At 35.4% G+C, this 18,943-nt stretch overlaps 2 protein-coding genes across 4 annotated transcripts; one reads left to right on the forward strand and one right to left on the reverse strand.

The window, feature by feature from the left end:
• Positions 1 to 1,106: 1,106 nt before the first annotated feature.
• Positions 1,107 to 14,446, forward strand: LOC130999226 (transportin MOS14). Of its 2 annotated transcripts, none has more exons than XM_057924731.1 (27): positions 1,107 to 1,428; positions 2,908 to 2,985; positions 3,125 to 3,187; positions 3,433 to 3,480; positions 3,551 to 3,697; positions 4,556 to 4,687; positions 4,993 to 5,033; positions 5,677 to 5,768; positions 6,558 to 6,685; positions 7,824 to 7,899; positions 8,133 to 8,253; positions 8,330 to 8,429; positions 9,263 to 9,344; positions 9,544 to 9,626; positions 10,390 to 10,509; positions 10,701 to 10,752; positions 10,873 to 11,028; positions 11,455 to 11,578; positions 11,660 to 11,741; positions 11,812 to 11,900; positions 11,978 to 12,052; positions 12,149 to 12,203; positions 12,923 to 13,042; positions 13,129 to 13,221; positions 13,303 to 13,448; positions 13,609 to 13,786; positions 13,875 to 14,446. In XM_057924731.1, the coding sequence occupies exons 1-27, from the start codon at positions 1,306 to 1,308 to the stop codon at positions 14,151 to 14,153; spliced, it is 2,883 nt and encodes a 960-aa protein (XP_057780714.1). In that variant the 5' UTR covers positions 1,107 to 1,305; the 3' UTR covers positions 14,154 to 14,446. The 2 variants fall into 2 exon arrangements, with proteins under 2 accessions (XP_057780714.1, XP_057780715.1); XM_057924732.1 differs by lacking the exon at positions 1,107 to 1,428 and adding an exon at positions 1,465 to 1,656 and having other exon boundaries at positions 3,556 to 3,697.
• A 726-nt stretch (positions 14,447 to 15,172) lies between these two features.
• On the reverse strand, positions 15,173 to 18,203 carry LOC130999227 (ATP-dependent Clp protease proteolytic subunit 2, mitochondrial). Of its 2 annotated transcripts, XR_009093447.1 has the most exons (4): positions 17,761 to 18,203; positions 16,639 to 17,064; positions 16,431 to 16,519; positions 15,173 to 15,478 (listed from the first exon to the last, which is right to left on the reverse strand). XR_009093447.1 is itself a non-coding variant. In XM_057924733.1 (3 exons), the coding sequence occupies exons 1-2, from the start codon at positions 18,068 to 18,070 to the stop codon at positions 16,646 to 16,648; spliced, it is 729 nt and encodes a 242-aa protein (XP_057780716.1). In that variant the 5' UTR covers positions 18,071 to 18,178; the 3' UTR covers positions 15,173 to 15,478; positions 16,639 to 16,645. The 2 variants fall into 2 exon arrangements, 1 of the variants encoding a protein (XP_057780716.1); XM_057924733.1 differs by lacking the exon at positions 16,431 to 16,519 and having other exon boundaries at positions 17,761 to 18,178.
• Between the last annotated feature and the right edge of the window lie 740 nt (positions 18,204 to 18,943).

Raw genomic sequence — 18,943 nt, forward strand, 5'->3', positions numbered from 1 at the left:
TATAGGGCTATCATGTGCTTATTGAAACGATCCTAGATACATCATTCAATCTTGTAATCTCTCATCAATAATCATCATCGATAGCGAATATTTTTCGACTGGTTTAGTAAACTAAAAATAAGCCTACGTGCGGTTTAATAAAATAAAAATATCTCATTAAAATAAGACCATAATGATACAATTAATTTATTAATTGAGTGCAATATTTATAATTTACGAAAAATAAGGTTTTTACTAACTGAACCCCCATCCAAAACAATAACAACGCATTTCTTAAAATATTTAAACTCAACAGTATTATTATAAAAATATTAATTTATTCATTCAGTCCCACATACGTCGATCCATTAAACCCTCCGACACAATTTATTTCCTTTTCCTACGAAATAACCAATCAAACTAATGGAAAGAATAAAATTACTATATCAGTTTTCTTTTGAGAGGAGAAAATAAGCATTTTTTTTTTTGAAATAAATCCCCGTAGAGACAATCACACACAGTGGCGGATCCAGGGGGGGGCTAGGGGGGGCTTCAGCCCCCTCCCAATTTTTGAGTTTTTTTTTTTAATTATAGATATATATATTTATTATTTTGTTTTATATCTATATATATGTGTATATAAATAAAAAATACAAGAAAAAATATAGTAATACATTATTTATAGTATCCAACTATCCATATTAATTGCTCAACACATTGAGTTGTTACATTTATAGTATTATTTTTATCATTTTTTCTTTCTTAGTTAATTTTTAATGTTAAATTTGAGTCAATTCTAAAGGTAAAAGTAAAATTACTAATTACTAACAATGAAAATTAGTTTATTTGTTTAGAAGATGAAACAATTTTTTTTTAAGAAAAATGAATAAAAGTACGTTTTTATATGCTTTCAATCTACTTGATGTTGAATTAATTGAATTGCGAACAATTATCTTATTATATTAAGTGATTGTTGAAAAAATGTATGAAATGAAGTGTACGGAATGCTCAAAAAAATTTGCTTCGGGGGCTCCCGCCCCCGAACCCCGTGTAAATATTTTCAAGTACCGTAGTCCAATAGATTCAGCCCCCCCTAACATTGAATTCTGGATCCGCCCCTGATCACACACACATTCGCACCTCTACAAAAACACACACTGATATATATATACACACACACATATACATACAGATAGACACAGAAATTTAAAACACAGCTTGACTACACAGCAAAATTAGTCACAATTCATCATCATATTCATACGGTTTGTTGTCTGCCTCTGCAATCTATCCGCCAATCAATCGGCTGCAACAGAAGCTCAAATTATGGAGCTGCAGAACACTGTGAAGGAAGCCCTAAACGCGCTCTACCACCACCCAGACGACGCCGTTAGGATGCAAGCCGATCGCTGGCTTCAGGATTTTCAGCGCACGATTGATGCTTGGCAGGTTTGATTGCCGCTTTTTTTAAAAAAAATATTTGAACTGATTGCCTGATTTTTCAGTGGGTTTAATTGGTTGTTGCTTGAAATGAGGATTTGGAGTGTTGATTCGGATTGATTAATGAATGTTTTTGAGTCGGATGTGAATGCGGTCGTGGAGGTTTATCTGTGTGAATCTCGTGAGGAATAGCATTGACATTTTTCAGCTGGATGTTTTGGGGTTGTGAGTGGGAAGGTGGGTTTGGAGTAATCTGGTTTTTGAATTTGAAGTTGGTTTCGTTTTTGACTAGTGTGTCCTTGCTGAATGGCGTTCTGATATGCATTTGATTGTCAGTTAGATACACTGTTCGGTGTGATAGTTTACTTGTGAAGTATAGGTTTGATCCATTGATTTGGCATTTGTGGTTTTTGGCATGGTTCCGAATTATATGCAAAATGTTATGTTTCATATGCTTTTTAAGAAAATGTGCTACTTGCAAGTGCATTGTGGTCTCATGTTGTCTTCTTGATGCGGCAAACAGTGTTTGAAGATGTCACATAGGCAGCTGCCAGGCGCTGTGATTTTACCTAGTCGACCAGATTTTGCAATCTCGTTTGACCTCCAAGTGGTCCTACGAATATGGGGTATTGGGTGATGGTAGCTTAGGCCAGATAGTATTTCTATACAACATGAGCTGTTGTTAATTTACAATGATCTGAACCCCAAGATGTAATTCCGTTGTGTTTGTAATTTTTCAGCATATGACCTAAATTGGTCGGTAAGATGTAGTACTTATGAATTCAGTATGATACCAAAGATTAGCTGAGTAGAGTTCATCGGCGTTTAATTACAATAACTGAGTGCCAACTGAATTAACATCGCCACAAAACTTAAATAGTCATCTGACCATTTATTCGTCCCATAGGTTTTCTTATAATCCCTTGTACTTAATTTTCTTATCATCTCGAGAAACTTGAGAATGTCCCCTATAACTTGGAGTCTCCAGTTATTACATCCTGGGAGATAGAATCATTATAGTACATAGGAGTGGAGCAATACTTCTATATCTACTTGTTTTTAATTTTCTATATGAGCTTCTTATTACATAGCAAATGAAATCATCACCTAAGTGTTGATTCTTGCCGTTATTGAATATTTTTCAAAATTGTAGCTTTAATGGCACTGAAGTTGTGGGAACAATATATCCTTGGTGTGCTGTGCAGTGGGTGGAGGCTCTTATATCTTTGTTTTGTTAGGTGTGCACTGTATAGATATACAGACTATCACCAGTCATTGGTGCAAAATACTTTAGGCATTGCTAGAAAAAGTGAAATTAATGTGACCCATTCCATTTCTTTGCTACCTCTACTCATTCTAGCATTTCCTATAACACATTAAGGGAAATGCTTCTCCACTCGTCCACTTTCTGGTCCTTGTTACTTAAAATCAGATCTGTTCAAAAATAAAATTTGTTTTGTTTTTCATGATCATGCTGCATGTGAATAGGTGGCGGATAATTTGCTTCATGATACTTCCAGCAATATAGAAACTTCAATATTCTGCTCTCAAACTCTCAGAAGCAAGGTAATTAGTCCCTTTTTTTCCCCCTGTTTTGCTTAGGATCAAGATTCTATTTACTCCTTGTTAATTAATTCTTTATGAAACCACTGATGGTATATTGGTATGCCAAGATGAGTTTGTAAGTGTTCTCTTGTGGAAGCAGGTGCAGCGTGATTTTGAAGAACTACCTTCTGAAGCTTTTCGTCCGCTACGGATTTCTCTAAATGTAAGGATGTACTATTAGCTTGTGGATTTCTGGTCCATAACATTCTTCCACAGAGTATTATGTGTTAACTTTTCTCTCTTTCCTTGAAAATGTGTGGCCGCAGCTAAGAGCTGTAGTGAATATCATTCAATTCTGTGTTCAGTCTTTTGTATATTATGTCTGAGATGTTACATCTATTATTAGAACAACCTTTAAGAAAACCATGATATTTTGCACTTTTTAAATTTCTTATTTATTTTATGCAGACTTTACTGAAATCATTTCACAAGGGACCTCCAAAAGTTAGGACTCAGGTAAATATTCGTTACTTCAATTGATTCATTACGTCTTAATTCAATGAAGGCTAAATGTCGGGAGATATAGATTAGCCTTGCAGTGGCTGCATTGGCTGTTCATGTACCAGCAGAAGACTGGGGAGATGGTGGTATTTTAAATTGGATAAGGGATGAGATGAATTCACACCCTGAATGCATACCAAGTTTTCTGGAACTTCTGAGAGTCTTGCCTGAGGTACATGAAAATACAGTTTTTGAGAAATCTGTTATTTTCCATCTCTCTCTCTCTCTCTCTCTCTCACACACACACATCCATAAACATAATTGGCGCTTTATGCAAGGTTTCTTGATTGGCAGATGGGTGTAACCATCATAAACACGTACTGAATTAACAACTTTGTGCCCCGACATTTTCTTGTTGAAAAACTCTTCTGCTTTAGCATGTTAATTTCAAAAAAGAAAAACTGTTTATGGTGTTCAGTTTCATGTCACGGGTGTGCGCATGAGTTCAACAGTTACGGTTGAGCTTGACTTGAATTAACGGCACTGGTCTGAATGAGAGTGTGCAGATTGGCAAAATTCAGGCTCTTTTGTAGATAGTTCTTATATAAATCAATGCTCAGTACAACATGAACTGGTTACACTCTTCTGTTTTGTTTTGATCACGGTGATAATTTAATATGTAAAATCTTTGATGCATGCCAAAGAACCTTGAGTCAATCCCTTTAGCTCAAGGGTATCATAGAAGGCCCATGCCGAGTATTTGTTAAAAATGTCTAACTGAAATTAGAGCTTGCTTGCCTTGGAACTGTTTTATTTGTATTTCTTGTTTGAAGCATATATTCGTGTGTGTGTGTGTTTGCATAGGCATGGCTGTTTATCTAATTTGTATCCAGCCAAAGAGCAAGCCATGATGAAAGCATTCTTAATTTAATTTGGTTCAGCTGGATAATCAATTTTGTATTTTAGATTTATATTTAATTATTTCTTAATCGGAGTTTGTAGTGAATTGGTATTATATGTGAATTTACTATCATCATCTTTTTTATTGGTTTCATAAAGAATGGCTAACAATATTTTTCCTTAAATCCAGGAAGTTTTCAACTACAAAATAGCAGTTCGTCCTGATAGACGCCGAAATTTTGAAAATGAACTTGCTGCAGGGATGGAGATTGCTCTTAATGTCTTAACTGCTTGCTTGAATATAAATGGACTGTCGGAACAGGTATGCAATGCTATTTGATGTTTTGTCGTGAAGTTCATACTTATGTATTCATTATAAATTCTTAAAATATTGAATTATTTGGATGTGTAATTTGTTAATAATGAGTATATTAGGAATATTCTATAAACTATTGACTACAAGAACATCGACTAGTAGAACTTTATACTAATTAGGAATATATTGGTTTCATCCCCATGACTCTTTGTATTTTGTGCTGTTTATTTTAGATTACTTTCTGGAAAGTCGTTTCATGTCTTTGGAATTAAAGGTGTAGTTATCCTTTCTAAATTCCTACAACTTGGCAGGTGCTTGAAGCTTTTGCTTCATGGCTAAGGCTAAGGCACAGGTATTCACTTCTTTCTACCTAAACCAATTCTACGCTGGAACTTCATTGTGGTATGTGTGCAGTATGACATATATGACATTCTGTTATTCACATTTTCTGTTATTATCGGATAGAGAAAAGTATGCTTTGTCAAATATATGAATATCTGTTTCTGAAGCATGCTTTCTTTGGATGTGGTACTTGCAATCACAATCTGTTTGTCTTTCCAATCGATCCTTGTATAACTATATGCACCTTTAGATCAGTGACGGGACCCCTACCATCTATTTTTTTTTTTTTCAAACAATCAAACAAATTTAACAATAACATGATATGAAATTTAAAAGTCATAATTATGAAATCTTTCAAAATGTATAAATGTTTAATACATTAAAACTATAGTATTAAAACTATAGTTGTGCTTGTGTGAGGAAGTGGTGGCAGCTGGTATCTACGTGTTTGTATAGAAGGGGGTTGCGGCTCTGCAGCCTCTACGGGGGCTGTGGCCTGGGGAACCGCCAACCCCCACTTACTCAAGGGTAATTTTCTGGTTAGGAATGGCTGTAGCCCCCTACCCCCTCCACCCCCTGGTCCCACCACTGCTTTAGTTATAAATTCACTTCTTCCATCGTGACATGTGAACTTACTATCATATTGGTTCCAGGATTCCAGCTTCAGCTCTGGCTTCACATCCATTGGTGCTTACAGCTCTCTCAGGCTTGAATAGTGATATGCTGTCCGAAGCATCTGTTAATGGTTTGTGGAAGACACATGCTAATTCTTTCATCACATTCTGTTATTATATTACAATCCAATCTTTGTAGGTCTCTTCCTAAGCATTTTGTTGTAGACCCCTATCATGTTCATTCTGATGGAATTTGGTTAAAGTAGATAGACACACCGTCTTTATTCCCCGAGGACTGTCGACTTGATTTGGTATCTAATGCTGTGTCACAGGGAAATGATTTTTCGAATGGAGATGAACTTCTATTTTAAATGTAAGAACAAGTGGCTGACAGTTTCAACAATAAAAACTTAAAATCAAAGTGATGGTTTGCCAGAAACAGAAAAATTCTTGATATATAAAAAAATTAGTTCACTTATTGAATTGATAAAATACAGGCTATATTATCTTGGGCTCTATATACGCATGGGGTTTTGGATCAATATGGGTAGTGCCGTAGTGGTATGATTCAAATTCAAGAAAACTAAAGATAGCGGTCATATTTAATGGGGGAAGTTGATTCAATTAGCTCTTGAATGGCCTCAACGTGTACGTGTGGCCTAGTCAAGTTTTGTGCTTGCATCAGCTATTCAGAACATAGGTAAAGTAAATCTGGTGGTTGGATTAAAAGATTTGGATTTGGCTTCAGAAATTAAATTCGCATAAAGTTTAAAAATGCATAGGCAATTGAATACACTTCTCCCAGATTGCACTCTCTCTCTCTGGTGATGTTTTTCCAGTTGATGCTATTAGGTTCTTTAGGATCAACAGGATTGCAACAATACCCACGATGCTTACCTTTATGCATTCTCTATCTGCAGTTATTTCGGAATTGATTCACTATACAGCAGTGAGAAACCTTGATGGAGTTGCTTCTCAAATGCCCTTAATTCAAGTACTTGTGCCTAGGATTATGAATCTGAAACCTCTGCTTAGAGATCCATCCAAGGTATTACATAAGTAGGTTCTGAGTTTTTGTCAATTTGAGTACTGTGTTCTGTTCAGATCTGTTGTTGTATTTGTCAAGGATGATGCATGTACACATGAAGTCATTTCTTCATTTTGTAAACCATAAAATATTTAGATGCTTGAAAGTTGTCCTGGGTTTCGTAGTTGATGTTGTCATTTACATGCTCATTTTCAAAATCCAGACTTCCAAAAATTATCTGTATTACATGGGAGTAGTTTCAACATGGCAAAAATTATATGTAGTTGATGTTGCCGTTTACATGCTCATTTTGCTATTTTGATTAGACTTGTATTTTGTGGAAAGAACATGGGACTAGATTCAACGTGTCATATATATTGGGGTTGGTTATAGTGAAAACCGCAATTTAAAATGAGAACTGAGAACTGCATTGGCGTGTTAAGTTAGTGCATTCGTTGTGCAATTAACTGCATTCGGAAAAAATGAAAAAAAGAAAAAGAAAAATCGCTCCCTCCAAGATTCGAACCCAGGTGGTGCATTCATCCATCAAGATGATGCATCCACCATTGATCTTCATGATCCAATGGTTGAGAATGGTACTCCATTCTCATTTGAACCGGGCTAAAATAAAAAACACTTCTTAAAATATAAAATATGAACCATTTTCTGCCATGAGATCATCAAGATCTACGGCTGATTTATCACCTTGTTGGATGAATTCATGGTCGTGAGTTCAAATCTCACAGGTAGCAACAATTTAATTTTCGCAATTCATACATTTACACAGCAAATTCATACATGTTCTACACATAATTCATACATTTACATACAATTTCTCTAAGATTGAATTTCAACCTGCAAAACTTGAGTTCGAATCCTAAAGGGAGCAATTTTTTTTAGTGCATTAATTTTTACAGTGGATGCATTAGATTTGATGGTTCTCACTTTCTCACAAATAATGTAGTTCTCTCTAGAACCACACCCTATATATATATATGTATATCTATATGGCATGTCTGCTAGAGATAATTAGATACATGTTAAATTTATGATTTGCATTACAAGATACCTGTGGAATGCCCTTAAGCCATTTTTATACTTTCTTCTATGCAGTTTTATATTATATATTTTTATGATAACTATTTACCACTGATCTTAGGATGAGGAGGATGTGAAGGCTGTTGCTCGCTTATTTGCTGACATGGGAGATGCATATGTTGAATTGATTGCTACTGGTATGTAGCCTGCAATGCCTTGCAACCTTCTCCAGACTTGGTTGCTTTTAAATATAGTATTTATAGAGGGTGTTGCATATGCTTAATTAATTTGGATCTTAGTGAGGATATATATATGTATCTATCAGATATACATATTCATGTGTATGCGCATAGGCAGAAACATAACATTAGCATTTACTTCTTTATCATAACAGGTGCATCTTACAATAAAAATTAACTATTCTCTTCAGGTTCTGATGAATCAATGGTGATCGTGCAAGCACTACTTGAAGTTAATTCACATCCAGAATTTGATATTGCTTCAATGACCTTTAACTTTTGGCATAGTCTTCAAATTATATTAATTGAGAGGTACTGAAATTTTTAATTCTAAGGTTATGTATGCGTGCTAGGTCATTATTTGACTGTATAATTTCAAATGGATTAGGAATAATCGGCATCCATATGGCGACGAAGCATCTGTTGAAGCTGAGAAATCCCCTCAGATGCTGGCATTCCGTTCATCATATGAAACACTTGTTTCCTTGGTGAGGCTTTTCTTATTTTCTTCACATGGTTTTCAAATGTCTTGGTGTTTTTTTTTTCATTTGCTTTGAGATGAAACAAATACATTCCAAAGATTCATGACAATGATGATGAAGTACTTTACTTTTTTCCATGTAAATTATGTAAAATAGAGGTAGTTGAAAGGTTTATATAATAACTACTCCCTATATACGTAGGGAGTAGTTATTATACAAACCACACTTATCGTATAAAATGAGTCCATTATGAATTCGCTATGAAACATAATGAATTCGTTGTGAAAAATTATGAATTAAAAAAAATGGAATTTTTGCTACCTACGGGATACGTTCATTCAACAAAGTCATGAATCCATAGTTGATCTTCACGATCTAATGGCTGAAAATGCATCTTATTTTATATGATAAATACCTAGACTCATTTGAATCACATATTAATACAGCATAAATATAATTGTCTTGAAGATTATGCATGGTAGAGGTTGATCACGTTTTATGAAGATATGCAAATAGAGAAGTGACGTGGCTGTTTTGGTGCTCTTACCTTAAATCATAATTTCTCTTTGGCATTAACATGCCACTTTAAACTGCTACTGAAGTATCCCGGCTATCTATGATCTTTAATTTATGTGAAAATGGATATTCAGGCTGCAGAAATTTTGTTTGCTGTAATTGTGTAATCATCATAATATCTTAAGGATAAGATATCTGGCTTCCTATTTACAGTTTCCCATGTGCTTCCGAACGTGGTTACTAGTGTTTAAGGCTAGCTACATTCTTTTATCAGTAATTGGTATGCAATTATGTGATTGAGCTGTTATTTATTTTTCTCTCAGGTTAGTGTCAAAGTTGAATATCCCCAGGATTACACAGATCTTTCAAGAGAGGACCAGAAAGATTTTAAGCAAACCAGATATGGTACATTTTCTGTTTGATTTGATATGGGAACCTTTTCTATTTCATGTACACATGACTTTTATGTTTTAGCTTCATAGCCTTGTTTCTTGTCTTACATGTCAACTTTATAGGTCTTCCCCCTCCCACTAGACCTTCTGAGGTGACATGTTCTATGATCTGACATTTTTGTGTGTTTTTCACAAAACTACCATGCTGGCAGCTGTTGCGGATGTCCTCATTGATGCAGCTCTAGTTTTAGGTGGCGATGCTACACTGAAGATTCTTTACATGAAGCTTATTGAGGTACATGTTATCTCGTAAATGCTGTAGAGATCCCATCTGTCAATCCTTCAATTGAGAAGTCCTGTAACAAATTACTAAAGGCAGACCTAGTGCAACATTTGCAGCCAGTATAAAATTCTTGGTTGTAGGATCCCTCATCTTTTATATATTTTTGCCTACAATGGAACATAAGTCAGAGGCTACGTTAAGTTATGATGTACTAAACACCATAGTGCATATATAAGCAGTAGAATGGCAGAGTTGTGATCGGCTTATGATGGAAAAAACATTGGAGATCTGCTAGTTGTTGTGTGCGTTGCACTTAGTTATTTCTTGTTTCCCCAAAGATTAGGAACAACTCATAATAATTGTATATGATACAAGTAACTTCCGTTATGGTTTGTAAAAGTACTCCTTTTTAGCTTTCATAATCTCATTACTTTGATATAACCTGCAATATGCAATAAATACATGCTAGAACCCAAGTTCTGGGAGGAAAAACACAAGTTAAAAGATCTGAAAAAGAGTTGGCAAGTAAATTAATACTGAAACTGAAAGGCTACTATTTTAAGGTTCCACCGTAGGCATACCACTTCAGACCCCAGGCTCACTTGGGAGATTAGGGCCCACTCCGAAGACTGCAAGCTATTGACCACATAACAATAAAGATCTTTATGCTACATAATTTGTCATAATACTTATCATGTCTACTTTGAATCCAAAACCTTATTAATACATGAATTTATCAATCATGTCTCATTTCCCCCTTTTACATGATATATAGGCTGTTAGAAATTGTGGGCAAGGCCAGCACACTGATTGGCGTCCAGCAGAAGCTGCTTTATATAGCATACGAGCAATATCCGATTATGTATCTAATACTGAAGGAGAAGTGATGCCTCAGGTTTCAACATTCTCCAATATCAGGCTGTCAATTTGTAATGCTAGCTCTGGTTCACATTCTTCGTGGTGTTTCCCATTGATCGATGTTTTTCCTAGTTATTGCTCAGACAAAATCTGGTTTTGATGTTCAATTATGTTTATTGTTCAACACTTTACCGATTCAGACACATCAAACATGCTTTGTTTTGTCAGATCATGAATTTACTTCCACAACTTCCTCATCAACCACAGCTGCTGCAGACAGGTAATGGTCTAGTATGTTCTAAAATCCACGAGGCCATCCTTTTGTCTTTCACAGGATGTATTTATCTCTTCCTCATCAGGGAGTAGTTTTGACTCATTATTATTTTATTTCTTTGTTCAGTGTGCTTAGTAATTGGGGCTTACTCAAAATGGCTCGACACTGCACCAAGTGGACCTTCATTCTTGTCGGCTCTTATAAGTATTCTTGTTAGCGGCATGAGTGTATCAGAGGACACTGCAGCTGCTGCTGCTGTCGCCTTTCGCCACATATGTGACGGTAAATAGTCTTGTTTGTTTAGCTTCACATGTTTGTTTTCCTGACTAGTAATAGTTTACAGCTAAAACTAATTTTTGATGTTTCTAAGCTTCTTATTTCAGGCTTTATGGATTTTATTCTCGTAATATATCAGATATAGTTATTGCTTTCTTCTTTATCAAATTGTGATCTTCATCTCTAATAGGGTATCCTCTGGATGATGATCCTAGTCTGTATAAGTTTGCATAGTAGCAAGGAATTTGGTGTTCTTGGTGTAAAATATCAAGCATTAACTTTTTTCTTGATAGGGGCTTCTTTTGTGTTCTATTATGTCCATTATTTTTCTTACCTTATTGTTTTCTTGCTACAACAGTTTATTCCTCTGTTACTGGCTTTGCAATAGCTATATTTTACTTTAACTCTGCCTATATTTTGTTTTGGCTGTAGACTGCAAGAAAAAACTATGTGGGTCCTTGGATGGTCTTTTTCAAATATACCAAGGAGCAATGATTGGAGAAGGCCCCTTCAAGGTTTCTGCTGAAGACTCGTTGCATTTAGTCGAGGCTCTTAGGTATCAATGATTTTTATGACTTGTAGATGCTGGCTAGTATTTAAGGTTGTGTTAACTTGTTTCAAAAATCTTTATCCACAGTATGGTTGTCACAGAGCTTCCTTCAGAACATGCTAAGAAAGCCTTGGAGGCACTATGCTTGCCTGCTGTTACTCCTTTACAGGTTAGTATTCTCTTTAGGAATCGAGCTTGTTTTTATTTGTGGTTAAGTTATTTGCATGGTCAATAAGCAGGACATCATCAATCAAGGCCCTCTAGTGCTGGGACAGAAGCCTGCTCGAGATTTAACTGTTCATATAGACCGACTAGCAAACATATTTAGGTAAACGACATATATCTGTCTCAGTCATGTTTACCATACCATTTTATGAAGCTCAATTACTACTTATGCAACTTCAGACATGCGAATCATCCGGAGGCTGTTGCAGATGCTGTTCAAAGACTCTGGCCAATCTTCAAATCAATCTTTGACATGTCAGTGCTAGATCTGCTGATTTGATAAATACTTTATTTGTATTGCCTTGGGTACTTGATTCGAGATAAGTTTGAGCTCAAATATTTGTGCTGCAGTCGTTCTTGGGACATGCGGACTATGGAATCTCTTTGTCGAGCGTGCAAAAATGCGGTAGGATTTTTGAACTATGGCATCTAGATATGAGATTATTTGAAAGGTTCTTGTGTGGGCCAACATTATAAGTGATGACAGACACCATGTGCTTTTTGAGTATTATCGCCCTTACTTAACGACTAGGGAATGTGGATAATAAAATTCAAGAACACGGAATGAGGAGCCATTTGCTTGGTATGACGGTTCCGGAAACAAAATAAGTCAATGATTAGCCCATTTCAATAATTACCCTCCCAATTAATCAATATGATTTCCATTGTGATTGACCTTCTCAGGCATACCCATAGTTCATGTTGAAGCACCATTTTAGAGTTTTTCACATGACATTACACCATGTTGATCTACTTAGCCAAGTAGGACTATGTATACAGATCATTATCTTCTCTGTTGTGCTGGTAGTACTTGTAATTTTAAGACCTCCAACAATATTATGTTTGTTTTGTATGATGGTTGAACCATTGTGTCCCATTCACCATAGTTGTCATTCTTCCTTCATAATAAGCAACATACACTGGAAGCCATAAGAAATTCTTAGTGTATCATATCAGATTTCAATTTGTTTTATGCTACTTATTAGCTTGTTACAATCATTGGACTGTGTCCACATCAGAAAGCGTTACAAAAATATTTGAATGGTGGATAATCCAATTTTAGTTTCCAGTGTTAGTGTCTTGCTTGTATGGGAACATTCCTGATAAGAAAATCTGCTTTTCTAGGTGAGGACCTCTAAAACTCTTATGGGAGTTACAGTTGGTGTAATGCTTGAGGAGATACAAGCTTTATATAAACAACATCAGCAACCTTGTTTCCTCTATCTCTCCAGTGAAGTTATTAAGGTTCTTATTCTTGATGCTTTCTAGGTCAATATATTGCTTGATTAATTTTCCTTTTTATTAACCTATAGTTCAACCCTCTTTTGTAGATATTTGGTTCAGATCCATCGTGTACAAACTATTTGAAAATTTTGATTGAATCTCTTTTCAACCATACAACATTTATGCTTACAAAAATTCAGGTAATGTCTCCAATTACTAACTGTAAGCTCTGTTTGTTGAGATTGTGAAAATGTTTTCCTGATGCTATTACCCCCTCACAGGACTTCTCTTCCCGACCTGACCTGGTAGATGATTGTTTCTTGTTAGCATCAAGATGTATCCGCTATTGTCCGCAATTATTCTTTCCGTCTCCTGTATTCCCCTGTTTGGTGGACTGTTCTATGATTGGCATCACCGTGCAGCATAGGTTCTCTCTCTGTCTCTCTCTCTCTATCAAAAAATTATTTAGTGTTTTTTGCACTCTTGAAAACATATGTGCTTATTGATTTCCTTATGCTCCTTTACACGAAGCGCATGCTTTTGATGAAATACAATAAGGGATTGAAACCGTCGCCATTTCACTGCAGGGAGGCCTCCAATTCCATACTAAATTTCCTATCGGATGTTTTCGATCTTGCAAACTCTAATCACGGGAAGCCTTATGTATCCATCCGGGATAACGTGATTATTCCAAGAGGAGCTGTCCTCACCAGAGTTCTTGTAGCTGCTCTAACAGGAGCACTTCCAAGTTCGCGACTAGAAACGGTTATCTCCAACCCCTCGACAGATAATTTCTACCATGATAATGGTTTCTATTCGTTATGTTAAGCACTTCAATTTTCATTTGCAATAGGTAAGTTATACACTTCTAGCTATTACACGAGCCTACGGTTCAAAGGCGTTAGAGTGGGCAAAGGAGACCATTTCCCTAATTCCATCAAATGCCGTGACAGAGGTGGAAAGGTCAAGATTTTTGCAAGCTTTATCAGATGCGACGTCTGGTGCAGCTATAAACGGCCTGATGATTCCAATCGAAGAATTGTCCGAGGTCTGTAGACGTAATAGATCTGTTCAAGAGATTGTTCAAGGAGCTTTGAGGCCTCTTGAATTGAACATGGTTTCTGTATCATAGTGGTGGTGAGTGACAGAGAAGGGCTATTTTTTCTCCGCCCTTCGTCTCGGTTGAGGCAAGTTTTTTTGTTTCACTTCCATCTTTGTATATTGTTCAATTTGCCATTTCATATAGGTTGAATGAGGGGGGAGGGTGAGAGGTTGTGTTGTTGTGCTTTACTTTGAAAGATGAAACATATTTTTTTATTGTGAAGGACAGCATAAAATCTGTCAGACGGTTGTAATTGTCTCTGGTTTGGTCATTTTTTGGGGGCAAAATCACTTTATGATAATTTTATTTCTATTTCCTGTGTAGCTTCTTATAATTGTCTATGGTCTGGTCATTTTTGAGGGGCATAATCACTTAATTATAATTTTATTTCTACATCTTATAATTGTCTCTGGTTTAGTCATTTTTGAGGGGCAAAATCACTTTATTATAATTTTATTTCTATTTCCTGTGTATGACTTTTTTGTGGGCAAAATCACATTGTTCTTTGATTTTAAGTTTAAAAATTTTGAAGTTTGAAAACACCTCGTTTTTCTTTGATAATGGCAGCTTCATTATCTGTATACATGTTGCAATGTATAACTACGTTGAGATCTTTGATTGTGACAAGTGGTGCTGAAATCTCATCATTTGGAGAACTGGAGTTATATATCACTTGCTTAAATTTGTAACATAATAATACCCTGATGTTATTTTCTTGAAAAAGCAATATACATAAATTTTAGTACCACTTATTTCGTGCAAATAATACACCCAAGAAGATGTTTTGGGGCAGCAATGTTCCATTCATTTCGTACAAACAACAGACATTACAATTGCACATAAAAAAAAAAGACAATTGGCGAACTTAATAACGTTGCGCATAATTCAATTCAGTAATATATTACCAATTATGCAAAAGCCTACATGAATGCTAAAAACCGACATCGAGCACCAAGAATTTCTCACTAATTGCTCCGGAGAATAAACAAGCAACACAACATGAACATTAACCAGCTCGCGAAAGGTCTCCGACACAAGGAATGAATGCATAATCATCCAAATTCAAGGCTTGCATTTGCAAATAAGAAATTATTGCCGAAACTAGTTCACTTTCGAAAGGAAATATAAAGGTGCACTACACGGTCGGAGAGAAGAAAGGGGAAGTGAGTAAGGGGGGAAGCAAGGAACAAAGGATGATTCTTTTCTTGATGACAATTGTGCCACAATTAGATAGAAAAACGAGATCAGTGACAGATTTATTGTGATCTGGTCAATTAATTCCCCCTTAGTGCCTCTTGACCAACAAGAATTCGCCAAAAAGCGACGTCAGAATTGCATCCATTAGATGGGAGTAACTGCACCAAAGCAAGAATGTAGATTTCTTTAATTCTGTAATCTTAAAGAAATGCTACCCAAAAATATACATGAATTGAAGTACAAATGAATTGAAGTACAAGATAGAACAACTGCAGAATATAGACGTTGAGCAACATGGGATCCATATATATTCCCACATGCAAAAAATGACTACAGTATTAACCATATGTCAGCTCTTTCTGTCTAAAGGTCATTCCTTAATGAACACTGTTAGAAAAGGTTACACTTCATAAACGGTAAAGTGACACCCAAGCACTGCAGGCATCAAAATCTACTGACATTCAAATAGAGTTTATGTTGACAAGCTTCAAATTTGAAACTAAAATTCACCACCATTTTTATAAACAAAGCAAAGGAAGGCCATAACAAGAAGGTCTCAAGGAATTACAATTGTTAGAGATATCACAGGATCAAACCATTCTAACTTGCAATCAAATTAAGGAATTAGGGCTTGAGACAGGATTTGAATATGATAAATTAGTACCAAGTAAAAGATACAGATTTGAGAACCGTCCTTTATCTTAGGATATGAGTACCATCCAGTTTTTTTTTTCATAACATCACTTCTCTGATTTTTTTACTAAAAACTACTTTAACCAACAAAGCAATGTAATCAAGTTAACAAGGTACGACACATATTGATTCTTAATGATTATTAAAGAAATCAGATGAAATGGCTCAGTTACAAATGTTCAGGTGGCAAAGTGGCAAGAAAGCACAGAAGTATGTGTCAAGCAAACCAAAACTTGCTTTTATATGATTCTTTTTCAGCTAGTTTTGTTGTATATATATATTAAGTTGTACTTGTGCATTATACCTACACCATAACTTTTTTCTTCTTTTTTTTTTTTAAAATCAAAACTGCATAATACTTGAATAAGAAAATTAAAATGCCAATCCAAGACAAATTTATAAAGATAACACACTTACTAAAGGTGACAAGTACTCGTGAACAAGGCCTGAGACTGAAACTGTTTGAAGGGACAATTTGAATTTCAGGTCAAGGCAACTCCCAAAAACTGAACATACATATTTGTAAATCAGTGATATGATTCATTTAAAAGGCTATCTAACAACTGAAAGATAAACACATAAGGTAAAAAAGGAAAGAACAAAATCATGAAATATATGGTCTTACATTGAGATTAACTTGAACCTTTATCTTTTCCCTCATTTGCTACAGCATCAGCCACAAGTGCCATTGGTCTTTCATTTATAACCTCATCTATTATTCCGAACTCCTTGGCCTCATCAGCTGTCATGAAATAATCACGGTCCATGTTTGTTTGGATTACTTCAAGTGACTGTCCGGTGTGCTTACAGTAAAGAGCATTCAATGCATCCCAAACACGAATAATTTGCTTGGTATGGATACTTATGTCTTTAGCCTGCCCACTGTACCCACCAGAAGGCTGATGTATCATGATTGTAGCATTTGGGAGAGACCGCCTTTCACCCTTTGCACCAGCAGCCAGTAGGAGAGAAGCCATTGATGCAGCTTGACCAAGACATATAGTATTGATGGGAGATCGGATATACTGCATCGTGTCATAGATAGCAAGACCTACATTATCAATCAATTCAGCATGAGTTATAAAGTTTTCAGGGAAAGTTAAATATAAACACATACTATCTGAGAAATTAAAGTATAAGGGGAAGCAAACAAAAGAAGGAATTCTCTCAAAGTAGCCAAAAGAAAAGAAGGAATTCATTGTAAATCTTTCCTCATATTCAGTTGCATATGGATCAGAAACTTGAATTTCTTCTCCATGCTTAACCAAAGCTTGAATATCGAAGACTAATCTGTATAATGTTCCTGAACATTGGTTGTAACTGTAACCCCTACCAAATTTTAACACGTATTTATCAATTTGCAATATATATACACAACTCCTCAGTAACAAAAACAATCATGACATTCTCGTCTCCCCCAAACTAAACACAATCTGAATCCCAAAAAAAACCGGACGAAAACCCCATCAACCACCCTGCTACGGAGTAGTAGCGAGCTTAATCAAAGCTTGAAACATATTCATGACTGCCTCCTAAAGTTTGGGAATCCATTCAAAATTTACCACAAATGTACCCAATTTCAATTATAAGACTTGAGCTCCACGATAAATAAACACTCTCGATTTTTTCCTAGTTTCTCCAAATAAAAACTACTCTCTAGCCCAAGATTGAGTGCAATTTCCTACCCAAAAAAAAAAATTCGTTCGAGAAGAAAAAAATCAACAAAACGGGAATTTAACAAATGTACCAGCAGTAACGGCACCACCCGGGGAATTTAGATACATGTGAATTGGCTTGGCGGGATTCTCCGACTCGAGGAAGAGCAGCTGCGCGACGACGACGTGGGCGGTGTCGTCGGAGATGGGGCCATTAATGCAAATGATGCGCTCTTTCAGCAACCGAGAGAATATGTCATAGGCGCGCTCCCCTCTCGATGAATGCTCGATCACCATTGGTACCAGGCCATAGCACCTTCGGCCGCCGGCGGCAGCGGTGGCGGATGTTATCGAAGATTTGCCGACGTTGATTAGATTTCGGGAGAAGAGGCTTCGCATCATCGCTAGGGTTTTTGATTTTCAGTTTTGGGAATTCTAGTGAAGAGGGATGTGTGTGTGAGTGTGACTCTCTCTCTACAAAACATTATTCTTTCTAATTTTGTTTTGAGTTTTATATAAGTTAAAATTGTCACCAACTAACGAAAAAAATGAACTCCGATATTAAAAAATAAAAGGATTGTCCATTTGTCCATTGTCCTTAATAATAATAATAATAATAATAATAATAATAATAATAATAATAATAATAAGTTATGCAAATTATTACTATAGTATATATTATTGAGGAAATTTTATGTGCGTTCGCAGTTGGAGATGAAAAACTTTAATTTTCTAAATTTTATTACGAAAAAAAAAAACTCAAAATTTTGTCTATTTATTTATTTTCATGCTAAAAAGTTTTGTATTTAATTATGTATATTTGCTTTTTAAATCTATAATTTTACTATCATATATTCATATTGATGATATTAACACTTATATAGTTAGAATAAATTTTATTATACAAAAAGAACTATTCAAACCATGGTCAAACCATCCATAGGAAATTTCTTCCCATTTATACCATCATTTCACTCTTAAATTCCTTATTTATAATTTTTTTTTGAAACCTTATAATTTTTTTATTTCCCTAGTATATATGAACTTTTTTTTTTGGTAATCAAGTCCTATATGAACTTTTGGTTGTTTTTTATTTTGCACATAACTTTAAAACGTGAATTATTTTTCCGCATTTTAAAAAATATTTTATATAATTTCCAAATTTGAGCTAAGTTGGAGCTAATGTGGGGTGGCTACAGATAAATACAATTAAAATTCTCATTTTTTGCCCAACCGATATCAATGTGACACTATCTTAGCACTCGATAAATAGAG

The sequence above is a fragment of the Salvia miltiorrhiza genome, chromosome 8, assembly GCF_028751815.1.
Source record: "Salvia miltiorrhiza cultivar Shanhuang (shh) chromosome 8, IMPLAD_Smil_shh, whole genome shotgun sequence".
Taxonomy (NCBI): domain Eukaryota; kingdom Viridiplantae; phylum Streptophyta; class Magnoliopsida; order Lamiales; family Lamiaceae; genus Salvia; species Salvia miltiorrhiza.

Bases quoted from the DNA above. Each gene is read 5' to 3' on its own strand.
- LOC130999226 (XM_057924731.1), top strand. From the start codon at position 1,306: ATGGAGCTGCAGAACACTGTGAAGGAAGCCCTAAACGCGCTCTACCAC. The intron at 3,481-3,550 runs GTAAATATTCGT...CGGGAGATATAG, and splicing joins CTCCAAAAGTTAGGACTCAG to ATTAGCCTTGCAGTGGCTGC. The intron at 5,034-5,676 runs GTATTCACTTCT...TATTGGTTCCAG, and splicing joins TGGCTAAGGCTAAGGCACAG to GATTCCAGCTTCAGCTCTGG.
- LOC130999227 (XM_057924733.1), bottom strand. From the start codon at position 18,070: ATGATGCGAAGCCTCTTCTCCCGAAATCTAATCAACGTCGGCAAATCT. The intron at 17,065-17,760 runs GTACATTTGTTA...TTGATAATGTAG, and splicing joins GGGTGGTGCCGTTACTGCTG to GTCTTGCTATCTATGACACG.